The sequence below is a fragment of the Rattus rattus genome, chromosome X (genome assembly GCF_011064425.1).
Source record: "Rattus rattus isolate New Zealand chromosome X, Rrattus_CSIRO_v1, whole genome shotgun sequence".
NCBI classification, from domain to species: domain Eukaryota; kingdom Metazoa; phylum Chordata; class Mammalia; order Rodentia; family Muridae; genus Rattus; species Rattus rattus.
Genome location: NC_046172.1, coordinates 16,040,899 through 16,067,137, shown reverse-complemented (window position 1 = coordinate 16,067,137; position 26,239 = coordinate 16,040,899). Strand labels below are relative to the sequence as shown.

The window sequence follows — 26,239 nt, the reverse complement described above, 5'->3', positions numbered from 1 at the left end:
CACCCATAGTCACAGTGGCCTCTGTGTCCCCCAAGAGAAAGTGTCCTAGGTTTTAGCATAATCATTTCCTATGTTTATTTATAGTTCTAAGGCTCAAATCTGTAACCTTAAACACTGTACATGATGGTGATAGGTGGGGAGAGATACAACAGCATGACCATGTGCTTGTGAGTCTCAGTCCTGCATCCTTCGGTCTGGCTTCTTTCTCTCAGCATTATCCTTGTGACATTTACCTTTATCTTTAGAGATAGCTGACTCTTTACTTCTCATTGCTGCAGTTTAGAATGTAAGTTTTGGTTGTATATAAATTGGCTTTGGTGTCTGCCTATTATAAAAAATGAAGTAGTAACATTTTTATATATGTCTTCTGATACACACACACACACACACATGCACGCATGCACATTCATAAGCCTACATATATGCTCACAGTTTTTATAAAAGTAGATTCTCTAGGTCGCAGATTGTGTGTATTGTGTCTTTGAGTGTATCTTGCCACCACTTTGTCACAGTAGCTTAGGGAGCTGTACCCCACACCAACATAGAGGATCACTAATGTCCTCATGTATGTGTGCCTTAGAGCGGCCCCCTTTCCTTTCGTTTAATATTTGCAGCTATAGGACTTTTGTTTGTTTTTCACATCTAGATGATTTTGATGCCTTTTTCCCTTGAGACACAATTTCCTGTTTGTTTTGAGAGAGGGCCTCACATTGTAGTTCCAGCAGGACTCAAAACTTGCCAGCTTCCTACTTAAGCCTCCCTAATCCTTGGATTAGAAGTCTGTGCCCCATGTCTGCATTTGTTGCGTTTGTTGTTTCTCATGGAAGCCATGCTCCATTTTGTCTCTTCAGCTATTCTTGGCACTTATTTTCAGGTCTTTGTCAGTCTGAAATTAATTCTATTGCAGACGGTAAATATGGTGGCTGAAGTCTTATTATGGACTTCTTCATGAATTTAAGAATTTTTGATTACCAGCTTCCCCTTCTATTGTGTATTGACAAGTGTTTATTTTTCCATACCCCTACACAAACAGAGCTCTTCTTAAGCCTCTGGCTTCAAGCATTGTGCCTGACTGTACTCCCTGTGTTGCACAAAGCGTCTTGGACTTGTTTCCTCTTGAGGAAGTGGTTTCTGGCTAGCACGCCTACTTCTTGTCACACACAGAGAAATAAGTCAGAAGCTAGTGTTCTTGCAGCTGCATTCTGACTATACTGCCCACTTCCAGGCTTGTCCACATGAATGGAGTCAGTTTTGCTACTTTATATTTCTTCCTTCTTTTCGCCTGTGTTTAAAACAAAACGGCGTTTTAAAAGGACACACTGGCTGTGTTTATGTTAGCATCTTCATCTTCACTGCCAGGAGGATTTTTCTTCTTTTTCTTTCAGGTGACTGTAGGCCTACCCTGTTTAAATCTCCCTGAGTTCTCACTTCATCTTATGGGGACAGGAATCAGGGCACGTGATCTTTATGTTATTCTGAAACTGTAATCTCACGTCAAGCTGGTTTGCTTTGTTCTGCCATTTCTGGCTGGAAAGCGTTTCTTCGTGGTGGAAGAAAATAGAACGAAGGAAGACAGTTATCAGATCTGTCTTCCCTCTGTCGTCTGTCCGTAGGACACTGTCGTCCTGAAGCCATGCTTTCCTTTTCCTTCTTCCGCTTCTTTTTTCTAAGTATTGTTTCATAAAACCAACCTCCGTTTGGGGGCCTGTAATATAGTCATGAGACTTCCAGGTCCTGTATTTCTTATTAGGACATAGGACGTGTGTGTGTGTGTGTGTGTGTGTGTGTGTGTGTGTGTGTGTGTGTGTGTGTATGTGTGTGTACACAGAGGGGGTACATGTTTAGTTTTCAAATAATACATTCATCTTGTCTTGTTATCGTTTGAATTTTTTAAATATCCTTTCATTTCCTATTGGTGTGCAACTGTTGACGCGTATATGCTTATGTCCACCATTACCAATGTCTTAAGTTTACCAAAGTCTTAAAATTAAGACTTCGAACTAGGGCCGATTCTTATTCGTAGATGATACACTGAAAACTGAAGCAGACGAGTAGGCGAATAGTTTCCTTCTATATTCTTTTCCTGTCCACTTTCAAAACATTATATTATATTTTGTTTTCTGACTCTGAATTCAGGGCACTACACGTCTTTTTAACTATTCATTCACTGTATTTATTTATTTTTATTTATGTCCATGTGTGTTTGTCTCTGGGGGTGTTTGCAGATGCTCACAGAGACCAAAACAGGGCTCTGTCAGACCACTTGGAGCTGGAGTTGAAAGTGGTTGTGAGCCACCTGATGTGAGTGCAGGAAACCGAACATGGGTCCTGCAAGAGCAGCAAATGCTCTTAACTCTCCACCATCTCTCCAACCCATACATGACTTTTTTCTATTAAGATGTTTATCTCTTCTTTCTTAAATTCTTTTAAGTCTAAAGCACACTGTGTATTACATTCAGATACCAAATCTGTCTGTATATTCTTGTTTCAGATACATATTTTAGCTACTGTTTATTGTTGTTTATTCACTTCCTTCAGTTGGAATAAAGCATTCCTTGTCACCTGAAACCCAAGTCTTTATTTGCCGGATGGCTTTGCGCTCACATGCCACAGTACAGGTGTGGAAGTCAGAGGACAGCTCTGAGAGCCAGGTCTCTCCTTTGTGGGTTTCTGTGGGTTGGCACAGACTTGGTAGCCAGTGCCTTTACCTACTGATCTGTGTGCTAGCCTTGTGGCTTTGTAGTTTTTAAAGCATTTGTTTTCATTGAAGTAATTCTCTATAGTTGTCACCTTGTAATCAGGTAAAACCTTGGTTTTACCTTCTGCTGGAACTATATTTATTTTCCTCTTTAGTTGCTTTTGCTGTTTGTTACTGTCTTTGTTTGCTTTTCAACAAGATCTCATGTACCCCAAGTTAATTTCAAACTTACTGTGTAGCTGAGAGAGGAGTTTTAAATCTATTTGATTTTTTGAGACATAGTCTCATTATGTAGCTCTGTCTGTCCTGTAACTCACTCTGTAGACCAGGCTGGCTTGTAACTCAGAAATCAGCTTGCCTCTGTCTCCTGAGTGCTGGGATTAAAGGTGTTCACCACCACCTCCTGGCAAGAGGACAACTTCCCCGAGCTGGGGACCCGAACCCAGGGCCTTTGCGCTTCCTAGGCAAGCCGCCTACCACTGAGCTAAATCCCCAACCCCGAGGACAACTTTTTTAAAGAGTCAATTCTCTCCTCCTGCCAGCTGAGTAACACAAATAGAGCTCTGGTTAACAGGCTTGGTGGCAAGCGCCTTACCATGTATGACATCCCATGACTCCAGAAAGTGGTTCTCTGACCTCCATACCCACACTGTAGCAGAGGTGTATGAACACATATACATCAAAATAATAATAATAATAATGATAAATAATGTATATTATTTTTAAACTCAGTACAAAAAAACTCAGTGACAATATTGATTACATATTTAAAATTCGATCAATGTATTGTTAAGTGCTTTAATTTTTACCTGTTTAACTTTACTTTTATTTATTGTACCATTTAGTAAGTCTATCATTTAATGAATAATAGATCTATCATTAATAAAACATAAGACTACAGTATAAAGAAAAGCTGTGTTATTCTTTGTGGGGACGTACAGTGATCTTTCATAGAAACTGTTGGAGTATATCAGTATATTGTGATTCACTTGCATTTTGGCAGCTGACCTCAAGAAGGGAAAATTTGGCTAGTTGATTTGTTTTGTTTTACTTTTTTAACCTTTATTTTTATTTAATAGCTATGGGTATTTTGCCTGCCCATATGTCTGCAGTGCCTAGGGGACCCAGAAGAGGACATTGAGTCACCTGGGAGTGGTGTTCCAATGGTTGGCCATCTGAATGCTGGGAACTGAACCTGGCTTCTCTGGCACAGCAGCTAGTGCCCCACCTGTGAGGTCTCTCTCCAGCCTTTGTTTTTTCTTTCCTCTTTTTTTTTAATTTAAGGAAGAATCTCATACAGCTCAAGCTCTAACTCACTAAGTGGCCCAGAACGGCCTTGAACTCCAGATCCTTCTATCCCCATCTCCTACCTAGAATCATAGATGTGCAATACAATTACCAGTAAGACAAATTGAATCTCATATAATTAACCTGGAGACATGTTTCTGTACTTAATAAAATCCGATATTTGGTGTAGAATGACTAAATAGAAGTAATTTTGTGAATGAAACTTCAGCATAATAAATTAGAATCCTTAATTATTGGTTTTTGATACATGTGTGCCTTTAGGATCTGTTTATTTGTCTATGTTTTTGTAGGACTTAAACATGCCAGACAAGCTCTCTGACACAGATAAACCCCTGGTCTAGTATATTTTTATAACTGCTTTATTGAGCTATAGTCTGTATACCAAAACATCTTTTTAATTTTTTCCTTTTTTTGGAATGCTGGGAATGGAAACTTGGGCCTAGAGTGCACTAGGTAAATGCTCTACCATCAAGCTACAACTCTAGCCCCAAATTTGTCTTTGTCATGAGTACAAGTCTATGGTTTCTAGTGTAGTCAAGAGATTTCCTTTTTGCAAATAACAGTGTAACAACTGCAGAATGTTTCATAACCTCAAAGCAAAACCCCATTCTATATCTCTACCTCACACTATCCTACCATGACCCATTCAGACCTGAGCAGCCATCAGTATACTTCCTTTTCCTATGGATTTACTGATAGCCGACATTCTATATACATGTAATCATAGTATATGATACTGACGATTAAAGATCAGTGAAGCTAGTGTTTTTGTTTAGTAAGAACGTTGACTTGTATTCTTAATAGTAAGAGTCATGATAGTTTGTTTAGATAAGTATTGTAATAGTAACTGTCACTCTGTAGCTTAAAAATGGAACTATATACAAAAAGCCTATATAATTTATCTGAGATCAGATAGCAATTAAATAATGAAACCAGCTGCAAATATGACTACGTTTATATATTTTCACGCTTATTTCTCCCTCCCAGTCCCTTGAACATTGGCTGAGTGTGGAAGGGATACTAGGGATCTAACCCCGTGCCTTATTCCTATAACATATGAATAATCACTTGTGTCTTTGCTGGTTTTTGTTTTATTTTTTTTCTGTGCTACTAGAGATATAAAACATACTTAAATTTTTAGTATGACTCATTGGAGTAGCTTGGTGGATGGTGTAAGATTTTTTAATAGGTGACACTATGCCTAAGTAGCTTACCAAATTGTACAAAGATCAATCTGCTTAAAAGATGGGTGGCCACCTATTGGGATATTTTCAAGAGTATGCTGCAGTGTTCACTTCTTTTCCCTATTCATAACATGGTCTAGGAAAAATTGTTCGTATTAGAAGTCATAGTTTTCATGTTTGTAGGGATCCCCAAATTGAATTGCTTGAATGTTCTCTACTTAGAAGTAGCATACACCAGGGACTAAACCACTACCCAAAAACTACACAAGGACAGACCCATGGCTCCAGCTGCATATGTAGCAGAGGATGGCCTTGTTGGGCACCAATGGGAGGAAAAGCCCTTGGTCCTGCTAAGGCTATGAAGGCTTGATTCCCCAGTGTAGGGGAATGTCAGAGTTGGGAGGTGGGAGCAGGGTTGAGAGGGAGCATCATCATACAAGAAGGGAGAGGGGGGATGGGATAGGAGTTTTATGGATAGGAAACAAGGAAAGGGAATAACATTTGAAATGTAAATAAAAAATTATCCAATTAAAAAAGCAGTAGCGTACATAGAGAATACCCTTTCTAGTGGCAACACACATTTTATCTTTGATGCCTTTTTCCCTGCAGGGTTCTGTAGCTATAGCTGGTGCTGTAATCCGCTGGCTAAGAGACAACCTTGGAATTATTAAGTCCTCTGAAGAAATTGGTGAGTGTATTTTAGTAAAGAGTTAAACTGTCTAAAGAAAGCCCTTAATCCCAATACTCAGAATACTCAGAAGGCAGAAGTAGGATCTATATGAGTTCCAAGCCAGCCTAGTATACATAGCAAGTTCCAGGCTAACCACAGCTACATAGAGAGATTCAGTTTCCAAAAAAAAAAAAACAAAACTATAGAAGAATGAAAAAATGTGAATATTTTGTCCTGACAATCTGTCAATATTAACTTTACTACTGACTTGATCTATGAATTATGTGACTGCATCTTATAAATTTGATTTGTTCAGAAAAGCCTGTTTTATGAAGATTTATTACACAATCAATGAACATAATTTGTGATAGTTATTAATAAACTGGTAAGATCAGGCATAAAATTACTGATACATAAAATTGAACAGCAGAGAGTGCCCAAATCTGTAAAGCAGTGTAGTTACGTGTTATCAGATGAGAAAGAACATTGGAACTCTGGTACTTATGAATTAGGTGTTAATATGGCTACATTCAGCCTATGGGTAATTAGCTTGACCTCAGCTATTCACATTTTCATCTACTTGTTTAACTTTGCCTGAAGGTTAGACCATCAGAAATAAATTTCTGGTTAGGCACAGAGGAGAGGCCACCTCATCTCCTAGTCAAGAAACTTAAAAATCACAGAAATAGAGCTTGGGAGATAGTTAAATAGGTAAAATGTTTAAAATGCAAGTACAAGGATCTGAGTTGGGTCCTCAGAACCTACATTAAAATACAAAACAAAACAAACAAACAAAAAAACCAAGCTTGGTGGCTTCCACTTCTAATCCCAAGGTTGGAAAGTTGTAGCGCATTAGTCTTGCGTTTGTGGCATATTCTAGGCCAGTGAGAGACATTGTCTTAATGAATAAAATGGACATCTTCTGAGCAACAACCCCCAAGGTTAACTTCTGCCCTTAAATGTATGCACACCCTCACCATGTACACACAACACACACATACACATGGAAATGACTTAAATTGGCTAAAGGTAAATGAATCCAGGTCCTTGGTTTCTTGAGCTCAGTTCAATTTGTGGGAGGCATTCAGTGTAGGGAAAATGTTCTTAGCATTCTACTGTAATTAGTAACACTTTGATATTAATGAGCTATAAATCAAAAGTTCTGATCAAAATTTGAAAGTATGTATGTTTATTTAACAAAATAAGATACTGCTTTGATATTGTTTTTGTTTTTCTTTCTCCCTAATACTAGAAAAACTTGCTAAAGAAGTAGGTACTTCTTATGGCTGCTACTTTGTTCCAGCATTTTCAGGGTTATATGCACCTTATTGGGAGCCTAGTGCAAGAGGGTAAGTATGTCTGTTGGTACAAGTAATTTACTATCTATTTTAAAACAGCCAGAAAAAGAGGACATTGAATGTTCCTTTTACAAAGATAAGATAAATGCATGGGGTGGCAGATATCACATTATATACATCTCTCCAAACATCACACACCACGACAGTAATACATATGACTACTATTTATTAATTGAAAAGTAAATGATGATAAAAGACATGAAACTAGAAGGGGAGAGAAAAAGGATTATTAGGAGTGAGACAGTAATGAGTTGAATATGTTCGAAAGCATTATGTAAATATATAAAATGTTATAATGAATCTCATTAGGTTTAACTAATAAATGCTAATAGAAATTAAGAACAATAATGAAAGGAATAGTATTGACAGTATGTATATTTTGGGAGGGTCTTGATTATTTACTAAATTAGTTAATAACTGAGTAATCATTTTCTATTTTTACCTGTACATTGTAGATCAAATCACTAACATCTAAATGAATGTGATTTGATTTCATGTTAATATCATGTATCCTCTTAGATCACAGATATTTCCACCATTCTACTGTAATTAGTAACACTATACAGACATTCTGAACTACTCAATGAATATATCCAATCTTCTTTCCTGCCTCCATTTCTCTCTATTGAATTCACTTTTTATGTATTTGGGACATACTTTCAATGGCTTAACCTCAGGGCTGGGATGTGGCAGAGTGGTAGGCGTCTCTATACCCATAGATGGGTTTAGCTCTCAGTCTTCATCGGAGAAGAGGTAGTTAGTACAGAGACTCACAAATTGGCCAGAGTGCAGAAAATAAATGTCAGTAAAGTGCTCTGCTGTAAATGGGGTAGCTACACCTCCCTATCTCAAAGGGCGAGGGACCGTCACATGAGAGAGGACAAAAACATTGTAGGAGCCAGAAGTTGGGGAAGAAAAAGAAAACCATGGCCTATTTATACTATTCTAGTCTGAAAATTTTTGTGTGTCTTTTTTAGGATCATCTGTGGACTCCTCAGTTCACCAATAAATGTCATATCTTTTGCTGCATTAGAAGCTGTTTGTTTCCAAACCCGAGAGGTAATGAACATATACCTATTTTGTGTGTGTGTGTGTGTGTGTGTGTGTGTGTGTGTGTGTGTGCCTAATCCTGTCTTATCACTCTTGAATTAAATGTTTAGTATTATTATTTATTTATTATTATTACGCCTGAAATTTATCAAGTACCTAAAATGTTTACAATTGAAAAAATGTAGTCTGCAAAAACACTACTCTAAATACAAGTGTGCCCTCTCTCCCCTGCCAACTATCATTATCGTTTAAGTACATTTATCACCAACCACTGGGCATTCTATGTAAGAGAGAAGACTGGGTAGTAGTATGTATTAGGCAAAGGAAAGAACACAAACATAGACATCAAGGCAGGAAATGAAGATGTGAGATAGAATTGTTTAGCTAAGCTGGATAGTAGGATGAATACAGAAGTATGAGTCCAGAAAAGGTTGACCTTTTTCTACATCAAGGAGGGCTTGGAAGAACAGAATTAAGATGTGCATGTCGGTCACTCTTTGGGCTTTGAGAAATACTTCCAGGTTTGTGTATGAAGGATGTGTCATTTTAGACATGATACTGTGAAGTAGTTTCATGATGCTAATTATATTTGCTTTATTTAAGATTTTGGATGCCATGAACCGTGACTGTGGAATCCCACTCAGCCATTTGCAGGTAGATGGAGGAATGACCAGCAATAAAATTCTTATGCAGCTACAAGCAGACATTCTGTATATTCCAGTAGGTTAGTAACCCTTCACTCCTTTAAACCCTAGACGTAATAATGTTGGTCTGGGAAGAACTGATCCTTCAGGCGTATATAACTACACAATTGTTGACATAGCTCTCTCCTCTCAGTGAAGCCCTCCATGCCTGAGACAACTGCTCTAGGAGCTGCCATGGCAGCTGGGGCTGCAGAGGGGGTTGGTGTCTGGAGTCTTGAACCTGAGGATTTGTCAGCTGTCACAATGGAGCGGTTCGAACCTCAGATCAATGCTGAAGGTATAATTAAAGAACAAAACTTTCAATGGAATACAATGAAAATGGCCCTCAGGTCGGGGAGGGGGGGCGGATTTCTACCCTTGGATTCATTTACAAGTTATAGAGCAAAATCAAAATTTGGCTGCTAAACACACTGGGTTTTGCTGAACAAGCATAAATGAATGAAATGGGTCCCATCTGCACTATTCAGGAGAATGAAGCCCCGCCTTGTCAATCAGCTTGTCAGCCTAGGGTTTTGTTGTTGTTTGTGTTAAGTGAGAATGGAAAGCCAGGTGTGGAGGCACTCAGCTTTAACTCCAGCACTTGGGAGGCAGAGACAGGCAAATCTCTGTGAGTTCAGGCCAGCCTTGTCTATATACCAAGTTCTAGACCAGCCAAGGCTACACAGTAAAACATTGTCTCAGAAGAAAACAAACTCTAAAACATATAAAGTGATAAGGAAGATATGCTTGTTTAAGTAGTCCTGTGCAGGATTCTGCATCTATAATGAGGCAGCATCATTGTTCACTGTTGTGTACATTTAACATTATAGATTTTCACCTTAAAAATCCCATTTACACAATGGAATACTACTCAGCTATCAAAAACAATGACTTCATGAAATCTATAGACAAAGGGAATGAATTAGAGAAAGTGAGGTAACCCAATCACAAAAGAACACACATGGTATGCACTCACTGATAAGTGGATATTAGCCCAAATGCTCGAATTACCCAAGATGCAATCCACAGACCACAGGAAGCTCAAGAAGAAGGATGACCAAAATGCGGATGCTCCCACTCCTTAGAAGGGAGAAAAATCCATAGGAGGAGATATGGAAGCAAAGTTTAGAGCAGTGAGCCTGCCCCACATGTGGCCCATATATATACAGCCATCAAAACTAGATAAGATTGATGAAGCTAAAAAATGCATGCTGAAAGGGACTGGATATAGATCTCTCCTGAGAGACACATCCAGAGCATGTCCAATACAGAGGTCAGTGTTAGCAGCAAACCACTGAACTGAGACCAGGACCCCTTGGGGGGGAATTAGAGGAAGACTTGAAAGAGTTGAAGGAGCTTAACCCCATAAGAACAACAATGCCAACCAAACCAGAGCTTCCAGGGACTAAACCACTACTGAAAGACTATACATGGACTGACCCAGGGCTCCAACTGCATATGTAGCAGAGAATAGCCTTCTTGGGGCACCAGTGGAAGGGGAAGAAGCCCTTGATCCCACCAAGGTTGGATCCCCAATGCAAGGAAATGGGGAGAGACCGTAAGGGGGGCAGTAGGGGGGATGGATGGGGGGAACACCCGTATGGGGGAGGGGGAGGAGATGGGGCTTATGGACAGGAAACCGGGAAAGGGAATAGCATTTAAAATATAAGAGCTTAAGGGTTTTGCAACTTCATAGGAAGAACAACAATATCAACCAACCAGACCTCCCCTCAGAGCTCCCAGGGACTAAACCACCAACCAAAGAGTACACATGGAGGGACTCATGGCTCCACCTGGATATGTAGCAGAGAATGGCATTGTCTGACATCAGTGGGAGGAGAGGCCCTTGGTCCTGTGAAGGCTTGATGCCCTGGTGTAGGGGAATTGCCAGAGCAGGGAGATGGGAGGGAATAGGGGGGGAGGGAGTTGGTGGGTGGGTGGGGGAGTACCCTCATAGAAGCAGGAGTGGGGAATGGGATAGGGGTTTCCAGAGGGGAAACTGGGAAAGGGGAGATAACATTTAAAATGTAAATGAGAAAATACCCAATAAAAGAAAAGAAAAAAAAAGAACTATATCTAATAAAAAAAACTTTCAAAAAATCCCATTTAAGATGTTGGTGATGGGGCAGTTATGATTTGAACCTTACAAACAACCTATAATTGCTAACTCCTTCTATTCTGATTTTTCCACATTATAATTCATCTCTTTGCCTATGTCAGCCCTGCTCCCATCCCCCACAAGAAAAGAAGAGAAAACAAATCAAACAGGATTTTCACTTTGGAATCACCATCACTTTCTTATGAATAGTTCATTTTTTCATAGCAGGCAGCCTGTCTCCCAATCTCCCCTAGCCTCACACTGAATTATAAATCATTCCTCCAGCTTCACAGTACCCCCTGCCCCCCCCCCCACATACACTCACTCACTGCCAGTCACCACCAGGTGCATATTCTCAAGTCTTTGTTCCAGTACAGCCTCGCTTTGGTTTAATGCGTGTAAGCGTTGGTTAGGAGTGCTGAGTAACTGATCGTAAGTATTGTACTTGGAGCACCTCAATTATCTGCATCTCATACGTGTGTCTCTCCTAATTCTGATTTCAGAAAGTGAAATCCGTTACTCCACCTGGAAGAAAGCTGTGATGAAGTCCATTGGTTGGGTTACAACTCAATCTCCTGAAAGTGGTAAATTGTTCTTCATTGGCTATTACTGACAGGATTTATTTATTAGGGACCCTTTTCTTACTGTGTTAGTTTATTCAAGTGTATGGCTGTTTATACGAAGCCAGGCTGCTCTGAAGAAAAGCATTATGCTATGTGTAAAGTTTCTTACATTTTGGAAACACTTCAGAGTTCTAATATGAAGTGGAATTTACAGGTTCCTAAGTAAGTGTACTTCCACGCCAGCCTACCATATCACCCCTTGTTGATTTATTCCTGGCATGTCAATGAGTACCTGAATTTTCCAAAAGTAAAATTATTATTTCTGGTTCCTTTGTTAATGAAAAAAATCAACTAGGCTCTTTTATTTTCCCTCTCCTTGATCATGTCTACCTTTTTGGGAGGCTGTTTTCACCACTAAAAGCAATCGAGAGGTATATTAACTTCCAGGTCTGAGTCCAGACTCTTACACAAAGTACTCAGGCTGAGTAAACCATGATGCAATATGAATTCCTATGAAACCAGACAGGAGGAAGTAAACTAAATATAGTAAGTTGGAAGCTTTATAATTGAGAAATGCCATGAGCAGGAAATAAAGAACTATCTTAGCTTCCCCATCACTCAGGCAGGAAAGTATTCAGGTTTAGTAAACTATTCAGATTTAAATAGCTGTAGGCTGCATTTGATGACACGGTATTATAGTCCTTATCAAAATTCAAGATATGGAGCAGAATGAATAGCACTTTATTGAGGAAGAGTTTAGAAGCGAAGTATTACCCAGCTTCCAAGTCTATACCGTTAATACATGGGGCTTCTCCTTCACTGTGAGCTGGAGTTTTAGCCCTGGGTGTTTCTAATTGGGCTTTTATACTGCCACATAAATGTAATATGCTTTTGGTTTGAGACAGAGCTTCTTGTTTCTCCTTTCTTTCCTTTCTGAATATCTGTTTGCTAAGTCTCATGCACACTCCAGGCTCGGCATCTTTTTCTAAGATGGTGGGTTAGCTTATTTTTGCTATGACTGCAGTTATGCTTGACAATTACTTTTATAGGTCATAAGTGCTACTTTCCTACCACACTCTGGGTTTTTGTGTGAGCTACAACACATGTGGACTCTGATTTCTTTGCTTCTCCTAAATCGATGCAATGTGAAGTTGGGTCTCTGATTTCTTGGACTAGCTGATATTTTGTTAATGAAACAACCAGCCTGGCTTCTTCCCTCCTCCCCCACACTTAACATACACATTTTCTCTTCACCAGCTCTTAAAGATAGAATGTTAACTGTAGGGCTTCATTCAACTGCTCAGGATGCCCTTAAATTCAGTCTGTAGTCCAGCCAGCCCTTGAACTTCCTAATTGTCCTGATCCAGACAACTAAGAAGCCAGTATTAAGGTCTGCACTGCCAGATCCAGGTCTTAAGTTTATTCTTGTTGAGCTTATACCAATTATTAAACATTTAATAGTTATATGAAATCATTGAAATGCTTTGTGTCTAGTGGGATCTCTAAGCTGCACAATTAACTCAGAATAGTAATTAAGGTTTTGCTAGCTCTATTACTTTAAATACTATAAACTATATGATAGCAGTTTACATTCTGTGTAAGCTCTATGATAGTAACAATACAGATAGAGCCCTAATCTAAGAAAAGCAAAAAGATACTGGAATTGTTGCCTTGAAACTCACTCTGTTTAATCTCACTTATGGAAAAAATATTGTATCACTTAATTTCCAAAGGAGTTTGTTAGTATTGAAGCAAATGTCTTATTTGGTTTATATTTGTATTTGAGTGCATTGTAAACAAATTTAAAATATATTAAATATGATTAATTGTATAGCTAATAATATGAATTCTAGGCAATATTATACATGACATTATTGGATAATGCTTTTATTTTTACATTTATACCCTGTCCAGTGGAGGAGTTTGATTGTTTTTTAGAGCAAGCCTATTGTAATGACTTGGCTTCGGATTTGCAACATACCAAATACTTTGTAGTAGTTCAAATTGGTTTGAATAAATTGCACAGCTATATAATAAATGTGCATAAAATATAAATTCATTACATATGAATATATGAATACCTATGTACCATAAAAATGTGACCTCCCACTAGAAAAGCTAGAGCTTCATTATATGGCTACCACCTAAATTTATAGGAGCTCCACAAATCTCCCTTTTTGTTGTTCTCTTTTTCTTTTCTTCCTTTTGAAACTCAGTCTCATATAGTTTCGGATCGCTCCAATTCACTATGTAGTACAGGATTACCATGAACTTCGCAATTCTGCCTCCATCGCCACCACCTAGTTTTTGTGCTTTGAGAAACTGAACTTTGGAGCTTTGTACATGCTAGGCAAGCATCCTACGTCCCTAGCCACAATCGCACCGGAACTCACTGTAAGGGCATCAGAAAAATCAGCTATTGTAAGTTATAACTAATAGCTTCCTTTAAGAGAACTACACATTTTAATTCTAAAAATCTAGGAAAAGTTGATCTCTACAAATATGGATATAAAATGTTTGCCTTTCACTTAAGAAAAAGTAACAGTAACAGAATAGGGAAAACGGTTTCTTGAACTCTTTCTTGAAAATCCGGTTTCTAAGGGGGAAAGAAATACCTGGTGAGAGAAAAAAAAGTCCTTTTATAAAACAGAAACGACTATCTTCAGACCACATAGCATAAAATACACCAGGAGAATCCTTATGTGGCATATTTGAATGATACCCTGTAAAGTGGTTGTATTTTTGTAACACTTGGGCATTACCTTATATTCTAGGGTATGGAAGAATAGCTAGAAAGTTCTAGGCTCAATCTTTAACAGCCCTAAACATGCAAAAAAATTTAGATATACCTTGTATAGAGGAGTGTGTCTGTGCATGCACATGTATGTGTATAGGTCAGAGGACAACTTTGCAGTTGATTTTTCTCCTTCCAGTTTCACAAGGGTTCTAGGAATCCAACTCTGGTTGCCAGGTTTGCACAGGAAGTACTTCTACTCGCTGAGCCATTTTGCCAGCCCATGGGTACATAATCTTTAAATTTAAGGGAAGGATAGGTGCAATGCATATACTTAGTCACAGGTACAATCATGTTCTCCAGTAATCAATAAAATTTAGTTTTATTATACCATTTCCTTTTGGCAGTACTTCCATATTTATTTCATTTTACACCAGTCTGTTTTGCACATAAGACCAAATCAGTGTTTAGAATAAAAAAGACATGAGTGTTTGAAAGAGATGTATATGGAGAAGGAAGTGCTTCTAGGCCTTAGAGAGGCTATAGTGATTATTTAGATTATTAAAGGTTAAGAGTGCTGAAAATGTATTTCATATATATATATACATATATACATATATATGTATGTATATATATATGGATTTATCAAAGAACACATTTAGTAAAAATTATATGTACACAGAGTTTTAAACTCATCTAAAGTAGATTAATAAAACCTTTCTTGGGTGAGTTACATTACTCATTTACTATTACTGGGAGAAGAATCTAGAAAGCCCAAACCAATAGCCTCCCAAAAAGCTCTTCATAGACTCTCTTTGGCTTTGCCAGTAGAAAACTGATGCCGGGCTCTGTGTTTTATGTTCTTGGCTACTTCTGGCATGCTATCTGTATTGTATATTAACGTTCATAAGCCTTGATATTGATTATAATTTTGATTTGAAGTAATAACTCTTTGCCAGCTTTGATGAATATGCTATTTTTATAACTTGTTTTGCTATCATGTGATTCTTAACATAAATATTTGTAATTATGTGTCTCTCTTTTGGTTTGCTTGACTGGAATTCCCTTCTACTTGGATGACCACAGGTGACCCTAGTATCTTCTGTAGTCTGCCTTTGGGCTTTTTTATAGTGAGTAGCATGGTAATGTTAATCGGAGCAAGGTACATCTCAGGTTAGTTACTCTTTAAATAGACAACTTGCATTAGTTAGCTTTAATGTGTTTGTGACTCTGCAGAAAGCTTACAGTGTTATTGATTATTCTTCCTATGTTTGACAACCCAGAAAATCAGTTAAAGGCTCAATTAATTTTATGGGTTCATCTTTGGGGACAGTTAGAATTAAGGGCTATGACTTTGCTTAAGTATTTTCAAAAGTTTTAGGCGATGATTTCTTTGAAGGTCTGCATGCTGCTACCAGCTGCGGCAATAGCCAAAACCAAAAAGGACCAATGCTAATTTTTAACTGAAAGGAATTTCAGAATGACTGATGAGCATTAAAGTGTAATTATGACATTAACCATTTTGGTTTTAAATGTGTATATTTTTTTTGAGACTTCTAAATATTTCCTCAGTATGTCTTCCTAGATCCATTCTTAAAAGAGGTTTTGGACAGTGATTGTTAGCTGAGTTTCTATAAAACTCGAAAACTCAGTCACTTTTCTTTTAGTGAAAAGAATATATTTGTGAAGTCTTTTAAATTATTAATCAAATAAATTCAGGTTAAAATAAAATGGAAATATTCTTTGCTTTAGCTTCTATTAAATGTATATATGAAAATAAAGACTTACCATGTTCTGAAATGCATAGTACCACTAGTACTAATTTAAACATAATTGTCATTTCGGAAGCTACTTCTGATGATTCTTCAGTTTTTCTTCGCATTCTTACCTTAAGTGGAAAGCATTGGTTTCTTGTTGCATAGTTTCCATGAAAGTGAAACATGTCTTTATTTTTCAAGCTTTATATTTAGAGAAAGAATGATATTATTCTTGTATCTTACATGATGATGTCTGACCTTGGTTTAAGATAGAAAATTTAAACTTCAATCATGTAAAGGAATATCTGCTTATGGAAAGTTGACAAGCATTTCTTTACATTGGCATCATCAGTTTAATGTCATGTAAATATGAAACAAATTTTTTATCATCAGAATATGAGATTATATTTTAAGTAATACAACTGAATTATTTGCATGAGAATTTAAAGTTTGATTATATTACCTTTTCCTGTATTCTTCATATTCAATTATACTCAGGATAAAACTTAACCACTTAAGTTAGACTATCCTACCTTTTCCTGTATTCTTAAGCATACTCAGAATAAAATTTTTAATCACCTACTTCTGTACTAACAACAGCTTATTTTGGTATTGATGCTAATATGCTAAAGCCATGTCTACAAAACCATAACAGAATTATTAGACTTTTGTTCTTTCTCTTCCTGAGAAATGTTTAACCGGAAACTCAACTTGCCATGAGAACTTTAACTTTACACCAATAATTGCTGTTTTAGAAAATGTTCTATTACTTTATTATCCTGAGTATTTTTGCTATATGACGACCTAGAAAAGATAAGGGGAAAATAGCTGAAAAGCTTCATTGATTTTGTTTTATGTTCCTCCTTTGATACTATGATAGCATGAAAAGTTCCCAACTCTATAGAAATTGAGACATCTAGTGTGTCTCTAAGTTAAATGATATATTAAACAGCAAAACAAATAGATTTTCTTTCCGGTCACCATCTTTAGGCTTTCTTTTTGGTGACATTGGCTGAGATTCAATAGTAGTAGCCACTTTGCCTTAGCAAAGAGTTAGTAATATTTGCTAATTTTGAAGTTGGCCCAGTTACATTTGTTGCTTCTTAACTATGAAACATTATATGTAAATAACAGAATTTGTTACATAGAAAGTAAGAATTTGTAGCTTAAAATAATTGAATAGTCTTTATTGTTTTAACTCCTGAAATGCATATATGCCTTATTGACTGTTATGGTTTTTGTCCCCTTTTAGGTATCCCATAAATAATACCACCTCATGGAATCCCAAGATGCAAGCCCTTTAACGTGATATGAAAATCTGACTATTCTGTTTCATAATCTAATGATACTATTAATAGACTCTGATTTTTGCCCATAAAGCACTCGCTGCATGATCCTCCAAGCAGACCTATGGCTTGAAACAAAGAAAATGCAGCAGAAAGAATCCTCCAGAAACATTTAATATTTTTTTTTGATATTGACAGTTAAGATTGGGTCAGGGACCCCTGCCTCCACTCTCATGCTGCCCTATACTATTCCCCTTAAGATCTAGGATGAATTTGTATCCTGTCCATTGAAATGTGTCATCCAGTATATTCCAGATGCTGCTGGCCTAGACGTGTCTGAGGAAGGGGTTGTTACTCACCTCTTCAAAATGAGTGGATTCCTGCTTGTTTGCTTTTAACAGCTCAGATATCTTTTCTACATATTAGAAGACCACACCACCACTGGATATTTCAATGGAAACGTCTAAAGCATTATTGGATAATAACTTGCTATTCTTGTTGCTTAGACATTTTCTGTACAGTGTTTGCCAAAATTGAAAATTTTCAGGTGTTTTACACTGTCTCACTAATTGTCACGGCTTCATGGCTTTCTGTCTGGATCTTACAGGGATAGATAGAATACTTTCTTTTTCTGCTTTTTTTTTCATTCCTCCTTTCTATATTTTTACTCTGTATGTATAACATACATACCTATATATTTTATATGCTGAGGGTAGCCCATTTTTAAATTAAGAGCACATTATATTCAGTAAGTTATAAGAGGGCTGGTCTTAAGTGGACTACTATGTATATAAATTTGAGGAGGGCAAGCTGTACACATTTTTGGGCAACGGTTATGCATATTATTTACCAGAAGAAAATTTTCTTATCATGAATTTGAAATTTAAGTATGTATTCAGTATCAATAAAATAAAATGTACTATATTGTAATTTCAACTATATTTCTTATATTCTACCATTTAATTATCTCAGCTGGAAGAAAAGTAACTGTGGCATGTAACAGTAAATATTCTTCTCAAAACATGATTCTAGTCCAAATAAAAATTTTTCTTTGAATTTATGTTTTCCATATTTGAGCTCCTATTGAGGAATTATCAAATTCAAAAGCTAAGTAGAAAAATATGTGTGAATAAAGCCAATAATATCTCCCAAATGTTATTACCCATTAATAAGATATTCTTATTTTCTGGTATGATATAAAATTATCTCTACTTAATGTCATAACTGGCCAAAAAAAACCCAGCTATCATTGCAAATGCCTCCCAGTGAAACCAATAACTTCTCAAATATTTAGAATTATTGGTTATAACTCACTAACCTAGTTTCCTAACATCAATTTAAAATGTGATTTATAGTAAAGAAATAAAATGATGCTTTCTAATTATTTTGTTTTGTCCTTTTGGAATGGAAAATATTGATATATTAATAGAAAAAGTTTTATTTGGAATTAATGGTAGATTATATTTCTTGTTCTGATTGTGCTGCTCCTAATGATTGAATTTGCTGGATTTTTACTGATACAGCTGCCACTTAAGTGACATAAATATAGAAAGGTACTGTGAAATTATTATGGCAGTGATACTTTTAAGCTTAGCTATATTTCTACAAAGGCAGATTGAGTTCATTGTAAATAATTGTGTGAATCACTGTTCCAGTAATTTTAAAATAACATTAACTTTTCTACAAAATGGAAGATTTATAAATGTTGGAAATTGTACCCATTGACAATTAATGGTAAATTTACTTAAAATAAATTTACCTCTTATTTCTTATTCGCATTTCTCATTTCCAGATGAAAGTTCAGTAAACAGAGATGTTTCAGCAGACACAAGCCACCTTTTAACACTTGTTCACATGCACCGAGGAGATAATTAGCAGCAGAAGTGGTTTCTGGAATGATAAACACCTTTAACCATTCAGATAGAACAGACTAAACAGTTTCTACCTCAACATTTTCAGAAAATCCATTTTCGAGGCCCAAGGCCATTATCAGTAGAGTCTTACTAGCTGAGACCAACATATCTGTAGGCTTCATCTTACACCTCACCTCTGTCTACCTGAGTTAGTCAAGGAGGTCTGAACACGACTGCTAACACTATTGCTCTTTCATGGTAATGCCAACATCTCCACATTTTGTTCTCCAATTGATCCATAAAACAAATAGTGCATTAATGCTTCTTCACTGGTATTCTTGTTTTTTTGAGGCAGGGTCTTGCTATGTAGTCCTGCCTGTCCTGTAACTCACTATGTATACCAAGCTGGCCTTGAATTCATAGAGTTCTGCCTGCCTCTGTTTCTTCCAACTGCTGGAATTAAAGACATATGCCACCATGCCCAACATCAAGAGCGTCAAGTCTTTTTAAAATTTTCTTGTGGAGTATTAAAATTAAGTAGCTTTTACATTTTCTCTCTGTCTTTTTGTCTTTCTGTCTCTACCCCTCACCCCACCCCCTGTGTGCCTCCTTAGGGTTTCATTGCTATGAAGAGACACCTTAACCAAGTCAACTCTTATAAAGGACAACATTTACTTACATTGGAACTGGCTTAAAGTTTCAGAGATCCAGTCCATTATCATCGTGTTGGGAAGCATGGCAACGTCCAGGTAGACATGGTACTGGAAAAGGAGCTGGGAGTTCTACATCTTGATCTGACTGCTGCCTGGAGAGACTGTTTCACAGGCAGCTAGGAGGAGGGTCTCTTCTATACTGGGGGAAACCTGACCTAGGACATTAAGGATTGCCTACACACTGACACACTTCCTCCAACAAATCCACATCTACTCCAACAAGGCCACACCTCCTAATAGGGCCACTCCTTCAACCAAGCATATTCAAACCACCACAGTGTGTCTGAGTGAGTGACTGTGTGTGTGTGTGTGTGTCTGTGTGTGTGTGTCTGTGTGTCTGTGTGTCTGTGTGTGTCTGTGTGTGTGTGTGTTGTCTTCTAATGTAGACCATACTCAGGTGAACACAGAGTGATCCTCCTGCTTCAGCCTCCTAAGTGCACCACTGTATCAATCTTTATTCTCCATTATTAAATATGATAACTCTTATTAGTTTTTAACTGTTACATAATTCATTCACAAGTGAATTTTGTTATTGTAAAAAATTTAAATCACCAAAAGACACATGAAAAAAGCAATTGGATGAATAAACTATAATACAATCACAAGAAAATGTGTAGCTTTGCAAGAAAATGAGGACACTGTCTAGAAACAAATGGAAGCATTTAGAATGTGTGGAAAAGCAAGTTGCAGATTCCTGGATAAGTGTGCGTTTTAACATGAAACATGTAACTTATGAACAAGGGTTTAATTGAAAGGACTATTTTAATATCCATTGTGTTACTTAAACTTGCAAACACTTTATATATTAGTCTACATAGGTTGTTTATGTTTATTTTTAAACTAATTTCTCTAATTTTAGGTTTATTTTAGTAAATACAAATAACTAAATTTTTTTTATTTTCAGTATAGTCTTAGAAAATTATGTTGACTGGGAGCTGCGGAGATGGTAGCGGTGGTTAAGAGCATGAACTGTTTGACCGAGGGCCTAAGTTCACTTTCCCAACAGCCACATTGAGCCACCCACAGGAGCCTGTAACTCTAGCTCCAGAACATGTATGCAATCCTATTGCCTCCACAGGTATTTGCACACACACACACACACACACACACACACACACACACACACACACACACACACACGTACCATCCACACACAAACACAAAATTAAAACTAAAAGCATAGACACAGACACAAAAATCACTAAAGCACATCAAATCCTGAACATATCAATTACTGCAAACTCATATTGTGTAAAATGGTGCAAAACCCACACATTAAGTATACCAAGCCAGTTTGAAAATGCTATTCATTGAGGCACTAAGCCATTACCCCATTTTTCTTTTTTGCTTGTCTGGGTTAACATACAAAGAACAGGGTTTAGTTGTCACACTTGTCATCTACTTTGTCACTTCTGCCAAATACGAGCCCCCTTGTGCTTTTGTGTTAAATATAGTTTGTCTCCCTCTCCTAGTTACAAGTTCCACCTTTTTAAAGTCTTCTCTCTGTCACCCCCCCAAGTAAATAAGTAAATCACAATGTGTTTAAAAATTGTATTTTCTCTTAGTTAAATAATGTCATTCTCATTTGGCAAAAAAGTGACTTTGACAGCATTATCTTTTGTATATTCGTAAATGTTCTCTTAATAGTCTAAAGAGCTACAAATAATACCTGAAAACAACAGTTTAATGTCTGTTTTAGGAGAAAAGCATTAAAGTCCTCCAGCATTGTAAGTCTAGTTTTGTGGTATAAGTAAGAAAAGTCACTACAAAAAGCCTTTTGTAGAACAATGTGAATACCAATGAATGCATGTCTTACATTTGATAGGACATAAAAGAATGCAATCATCAATTCAAATGTAACAAAAATGAAAACTATTTTAGCCCATTCATTTGGTAGTGAGAAATCAAATGTTGTCAACTGCACAAATCAAGGTGAGCACAGTCTGGAGTTTAAGAAAAGGACATGTCATTGTATTTGAACGAATGATCTTTAAAATACTGTTTCCTTCATGATTAAAGAAGTGCGATACAATCACCATCAGTCTGCTACTGTAACTCATTTAAGCTGGTGTACCATGACTATCTTAGTTTATTGGGACTTATAATTAATTTTAGAGGTTGAGTTCCTGGCCATCATTGCAGGTAGCAGGCGAGCATGGCATTGGAACAGTAGCTGCGAGCTTGCATCCTTATTTTGTAAAAGAAGGCAGAAAGAGATGTTGAAATGGAACATTTTGAAACCCCAAAAATCTGCCCCAAGTGACACATCTTTAATAAAGCTATACCCCATAATTCTTCCCAGTTTCATCCACTGGAGACCAAGAATTCAAACATAGCCTACTGGACCATTTTCATTTAAACCAGCACATTCCACTTCTTGGCTCCTATAAACTTGTAGCCATATAATGTACAATACAGTTACTTTAGCTTCAAAAGTCCCCATAGTCTATGTCAATCTCAATACAATTTCAAAGTCTCTTCTAAACACAATCTCTTAATTATAACCCCTGTAAATTAAAAAAAGCAAGTTACACACTTCCAACATATAATGGCACAGGATATGCATTACTATTCCAAAAAGGCTGAAAGGGGACATAGTGAGGAAATGCTGAACAAAAGCGAGACTGAAACCCAGAAGACTAAACTCCAAATCTTGTAGCTCCATGTCTGATATCAAAGAGCTTAGCCCTACTCTTCCAGCTTTGCTGACTGCAGCCCACCTTCCTTTGGCTGGTTCTACTCTCTATGCAGTAGATAAACCAAAGAGCAGACATCAACATATTAGAGTCTCCAAAACAATCCAGGCTTGACTTTCACAGCTTCATACAATGGTACTCTTGGACCTCAATTCAGGGATTCCCCTGACTCACAAGTTCATCTTCTTGCTTGGCCTGGAACCTGTCCCTCTCCTGGGATTACATTTATACAAGCTTTGATTGGTTGATGCTTTTTTAGGACCAGAAAATCCCTCCGGCAAGAGGCAGAGAGAAAGCTAACTGGGAACAAGGGCTTTTGAAACCTCAAAGTCCACCTCTATTGACATACTACCCTCATCCTTCCCAAACAATTCCACTGAGTGGGGTACAAGCATTCAAATATATGAGCCTATGGGGTGATTCTCATCCAAATCATCACAGTAACCTTATGGTACATGTGTGTCCTATCTATTAAAAACAGACAAGGATAAAAATGTAGCTCAGTGACAGGATACTTGGCTAGAATACATGAAGCCCTGTGTTCACCAAGCAACACAAAAATATACAAATAAACTGAAACTGCTGAAGAAAAAAACAAATTCCCCATTCCTTATTTAAAGGAGGAAAGGTTTTGTTTGGGGTTTTGGTTTGTAATTACTAATTACATCGTTTTAGGGAAGTCAAGGCAGGAACTAAAGCAGTTAACCACAGCACACCCACTGTCAAGAGCAAAAAGAGAATAAAAGGCATTCTCACTTGCTTGACGCTCCAGCTCGTTTTCTCTACTCATACAGTGCAGCCTAAGAAATGGCCACTGTAATCTGGGTCTTCCTACATGAATTAACAAGACAAACCTTCATAGGCTAATTTAGTCTAGAGAATTTCTAGATTGAAACTCCCTTCGAAGGTCAAAACACAAGTACTTATTTGTACCGACCTTTTGGATACAGGATAAAATGATTCTAAGGCACCAAAAAACAAGTTGAAAATCATGAGCACCCACACATGCACACACACACACACACACACACACACACACACACACACACACACACACACACACACACACACGAGCCACTTTAAAACTTAGTGTGCATACTGTCAATACTTGCTAATATACTAATTAAAAAAATTAAAAAATTTGACACTTCAAGGCTTAACCTGAATTTTTAGAGAAACATTAATCATAATATCTAGAAAGGAAACAGCAGAAATGATCTAATTATTGATGAGACAATAAGCAAAAGTTGTATGTATGAACAAAGGAATATTCATCAAAAATGTTTAAAACATCTTGAGTCTTAAAATACTGTGCAAAGTAAAAGCAGACAGACAAAACTCCATGTGTTGTATGACTGTTCATAAGGATCCAGAATGGGCAAATGTGTAGAGACAGAATGTAGTTTTTATTTAAATTTTTAAGTACTATATTTATATCATTCCTATCTCTCTCTCTCCAGCTCCCCCATATGTCCCAACTTCACTCTTCCTCAAATTAATGACCTACTAAAGCCGATTAGTGTTGATTACATGTGTGTATGTTTTTAGGGATGAGAGCTTGGGATTGGACCACTTACCAAAATGGATTCTCGTCTTAGCTGGCATTGCTTTCCTACAGTTCTTTACCTACAGGTAGGGCCGTGTGAGATTTTCGCCATCCGCATGGCCGTGTTGATTGGTGCTGTCTTTATGCAGATGCCATTTAGGCAACCATGTTGTTGAGATCGCATGGTTGTAGCTTCCCTGGCACAAATAAAAGACCATCCAGCAGCAGGCTTCCGCGTCTTCTGTCTCATAGATTTTCTGCCTCCTGAGATGTCCCCTGAGCTGTTGGTTCCAGTGTAGATGTGACAACTGGGGCTGGCCACCGCAGAGACTCTTATTCTGCTTTAACAGTTGCAGGGGCCTGTGACAGTCACTATCAGCTGTTAAATCGAGTTCCTTTGATGAGGGCTACATTTATTTGTGGGTAAAAGAGTATGTATTTAGAATGCAGTTAGAAAGTAAATTGCTTTAGGAAAATGGTGGTAGTAGTTTTCTTCTAAGGTATGTTCCCTTTCCAACTGTGGGCAACTGCCTAGCTTTATGGAACCAGGCATGGATTCCTCCCTATTGATCAGGCTTTAATTCCTTTTTCTTAATTTTTCCATTTTTTAAATTTTTCTCCCATATATTCCATTCTGATTGTTTCCCCCCCCTCCTTCCCCAGTCTCTCCCTGCCACCTCCCTCTCTCCTTGACTCACACCATTCCACCTCCCTTCAGAAAGGAGCAGGCTGGCCTTCCAAAGCAGGACTTAATTTCAATTAGAAAGATATTGGTTACCTCCAAAACAATAATGCCACTATTATACCATTAGCCACATCTTGTCAGGGTAATCCCTGTTATGGTTCACAGACTTTAGAGCTGGTGCTTGCTTGCATAGTACCTTCTTGGTACCATGGGAACTAATCCCCAGGAAGAAAGTTTTCAGGTCAGTGGCAACTCCAGTCTCCCGAGTCCTGGGCCCAGCTTGTGTTTACTCTTCAGCAAATGGATCTTACTTTCAAATAAGGCAATGGGAGGCCATCAAAGGCGATGACAATAGCTCATATTACTTTGGGAGTCTCTTGGAAACTGCTGACCAACAGTTTGAAGAGAAGTTTCCCATGACTGGCACTGAGGGTGTTGTTGGATATTCTGTGACTCTTGGGGATAGCATTTGTCACTCTGTGTGGCATAATTGCATTTAAAACACACATACACGTGTGTGTGCATATATATTATGTAGTATAGATATTATATGTATTTTAAGTAAGCTTATAAATAATATATTTTCCTGTACCTTTCTCAAACATTGTTACTGTGTTTTATGTCTCTTTTCTCTTTCTCCCTCTGCATTACACTTCCTTAGTCTGTAAAGTTCATCCCACCATTTCCCCTTCTCCCACTTCACAGCACAACTCTCTTACTGTCCCCTTCTCTAGGTAGAGCTCGTCCCTCCCTTACCTTCCCCCTCCCCCCACAATAGTCCTTATCTACTTTCCAGGCTTCTGCAGTGACTAAGGGTTCTTTACTCAAATAAAAAGGTTTAGAGTGAAGGTCCACAGTAAGAGAGGACCTGTAATGTTTGCCTTTCTGGGACTCGTTTCCTCATTATGTATAATATTTGTGCCAGTTAGAATGTGTAAGATCAAAAAATAACTGACAACAAATGGGGAAGGGGGAGGGATTACTCCCCCATTACTGTTGATGAAATTAAACTGGTGCAGCCACTCTGGAAATCAGTGTGTCAGTGTGGAACATTCTCAAAAAATATAATAAAATAAAACTGTCATATGACCCAACTATAAGACTTCTTGACACATGACCAAACGACTTGACATCCTGCACCACTGATACCTGGGGGGCCATGTTCAGCACTCTGGTTACAATAGCAGAAAGAACCTCAGTGTCCTTCAGTTGATGAATGAATAATGGAAATGCGACATATGTACAGAATGGCATACTATTTGGCAGTAAAGAAAGAATGAAATCTGTAGGTTAATGGATGGAAATAGAAAGTGGTTTTATTGATGGCCAGAAGTGGAGGAGGGGAGACAGGAAGTGA

The 26,239-nt window shown here is 37.6% G+C and overlaps 1 protein-coding gene across 1 annotated transcript in view; it reads left to right on the top strand.

The window, feature by feature from the left end:
- Gk (glycerol kinase) overlaps nucleotides 1-19,796 on the top strand; it is a 76,238-nt gene extending 56,442 nt beyond the window's left edge. The window contains exons 15-22 of the mRNA XM_032890222.1: nucleotides 5,800-5,878; nucleotides 7,113-7,209; nucleotides 8,196-8,277; nucleotides 8,872-8,992; nucleotides 9,106-9,249; nucleotides 11,553-11,633; nucleotides 15,433-15,519; nucleotides 17,356-19,796. Of these exons, the coding sequence (XP_032746113.1) occupies nucleotides 5,800-5,878; nucleotides 7,113-7,209; nucleotides 8,196-8,277; nucleotides 8,872-8,992; nucleotides 9,106-9,249; nucleotides 11,553-11,633; nucleotides 15,433-15,519; nucleotides 17,356-17,366 (702 nt within the window). The 3' untranslated portion in view covers nucleotides 17,367-19,796. The remainder of the gene's footprint in view (nucleotides 1-5,799; nucleotides 5,879-7,112; nucleotides 7,210-8,195; nucleotides 8,278-8,871; nucleotides 8,993-9,105; nucleotides 9,250-11,552; nucleotides 11,634-15,432; nucleotides 15,520-17,355) is intronic.
- Nucleotides 19,797-26,239: the final 6,443 nt, after the last annotated feature.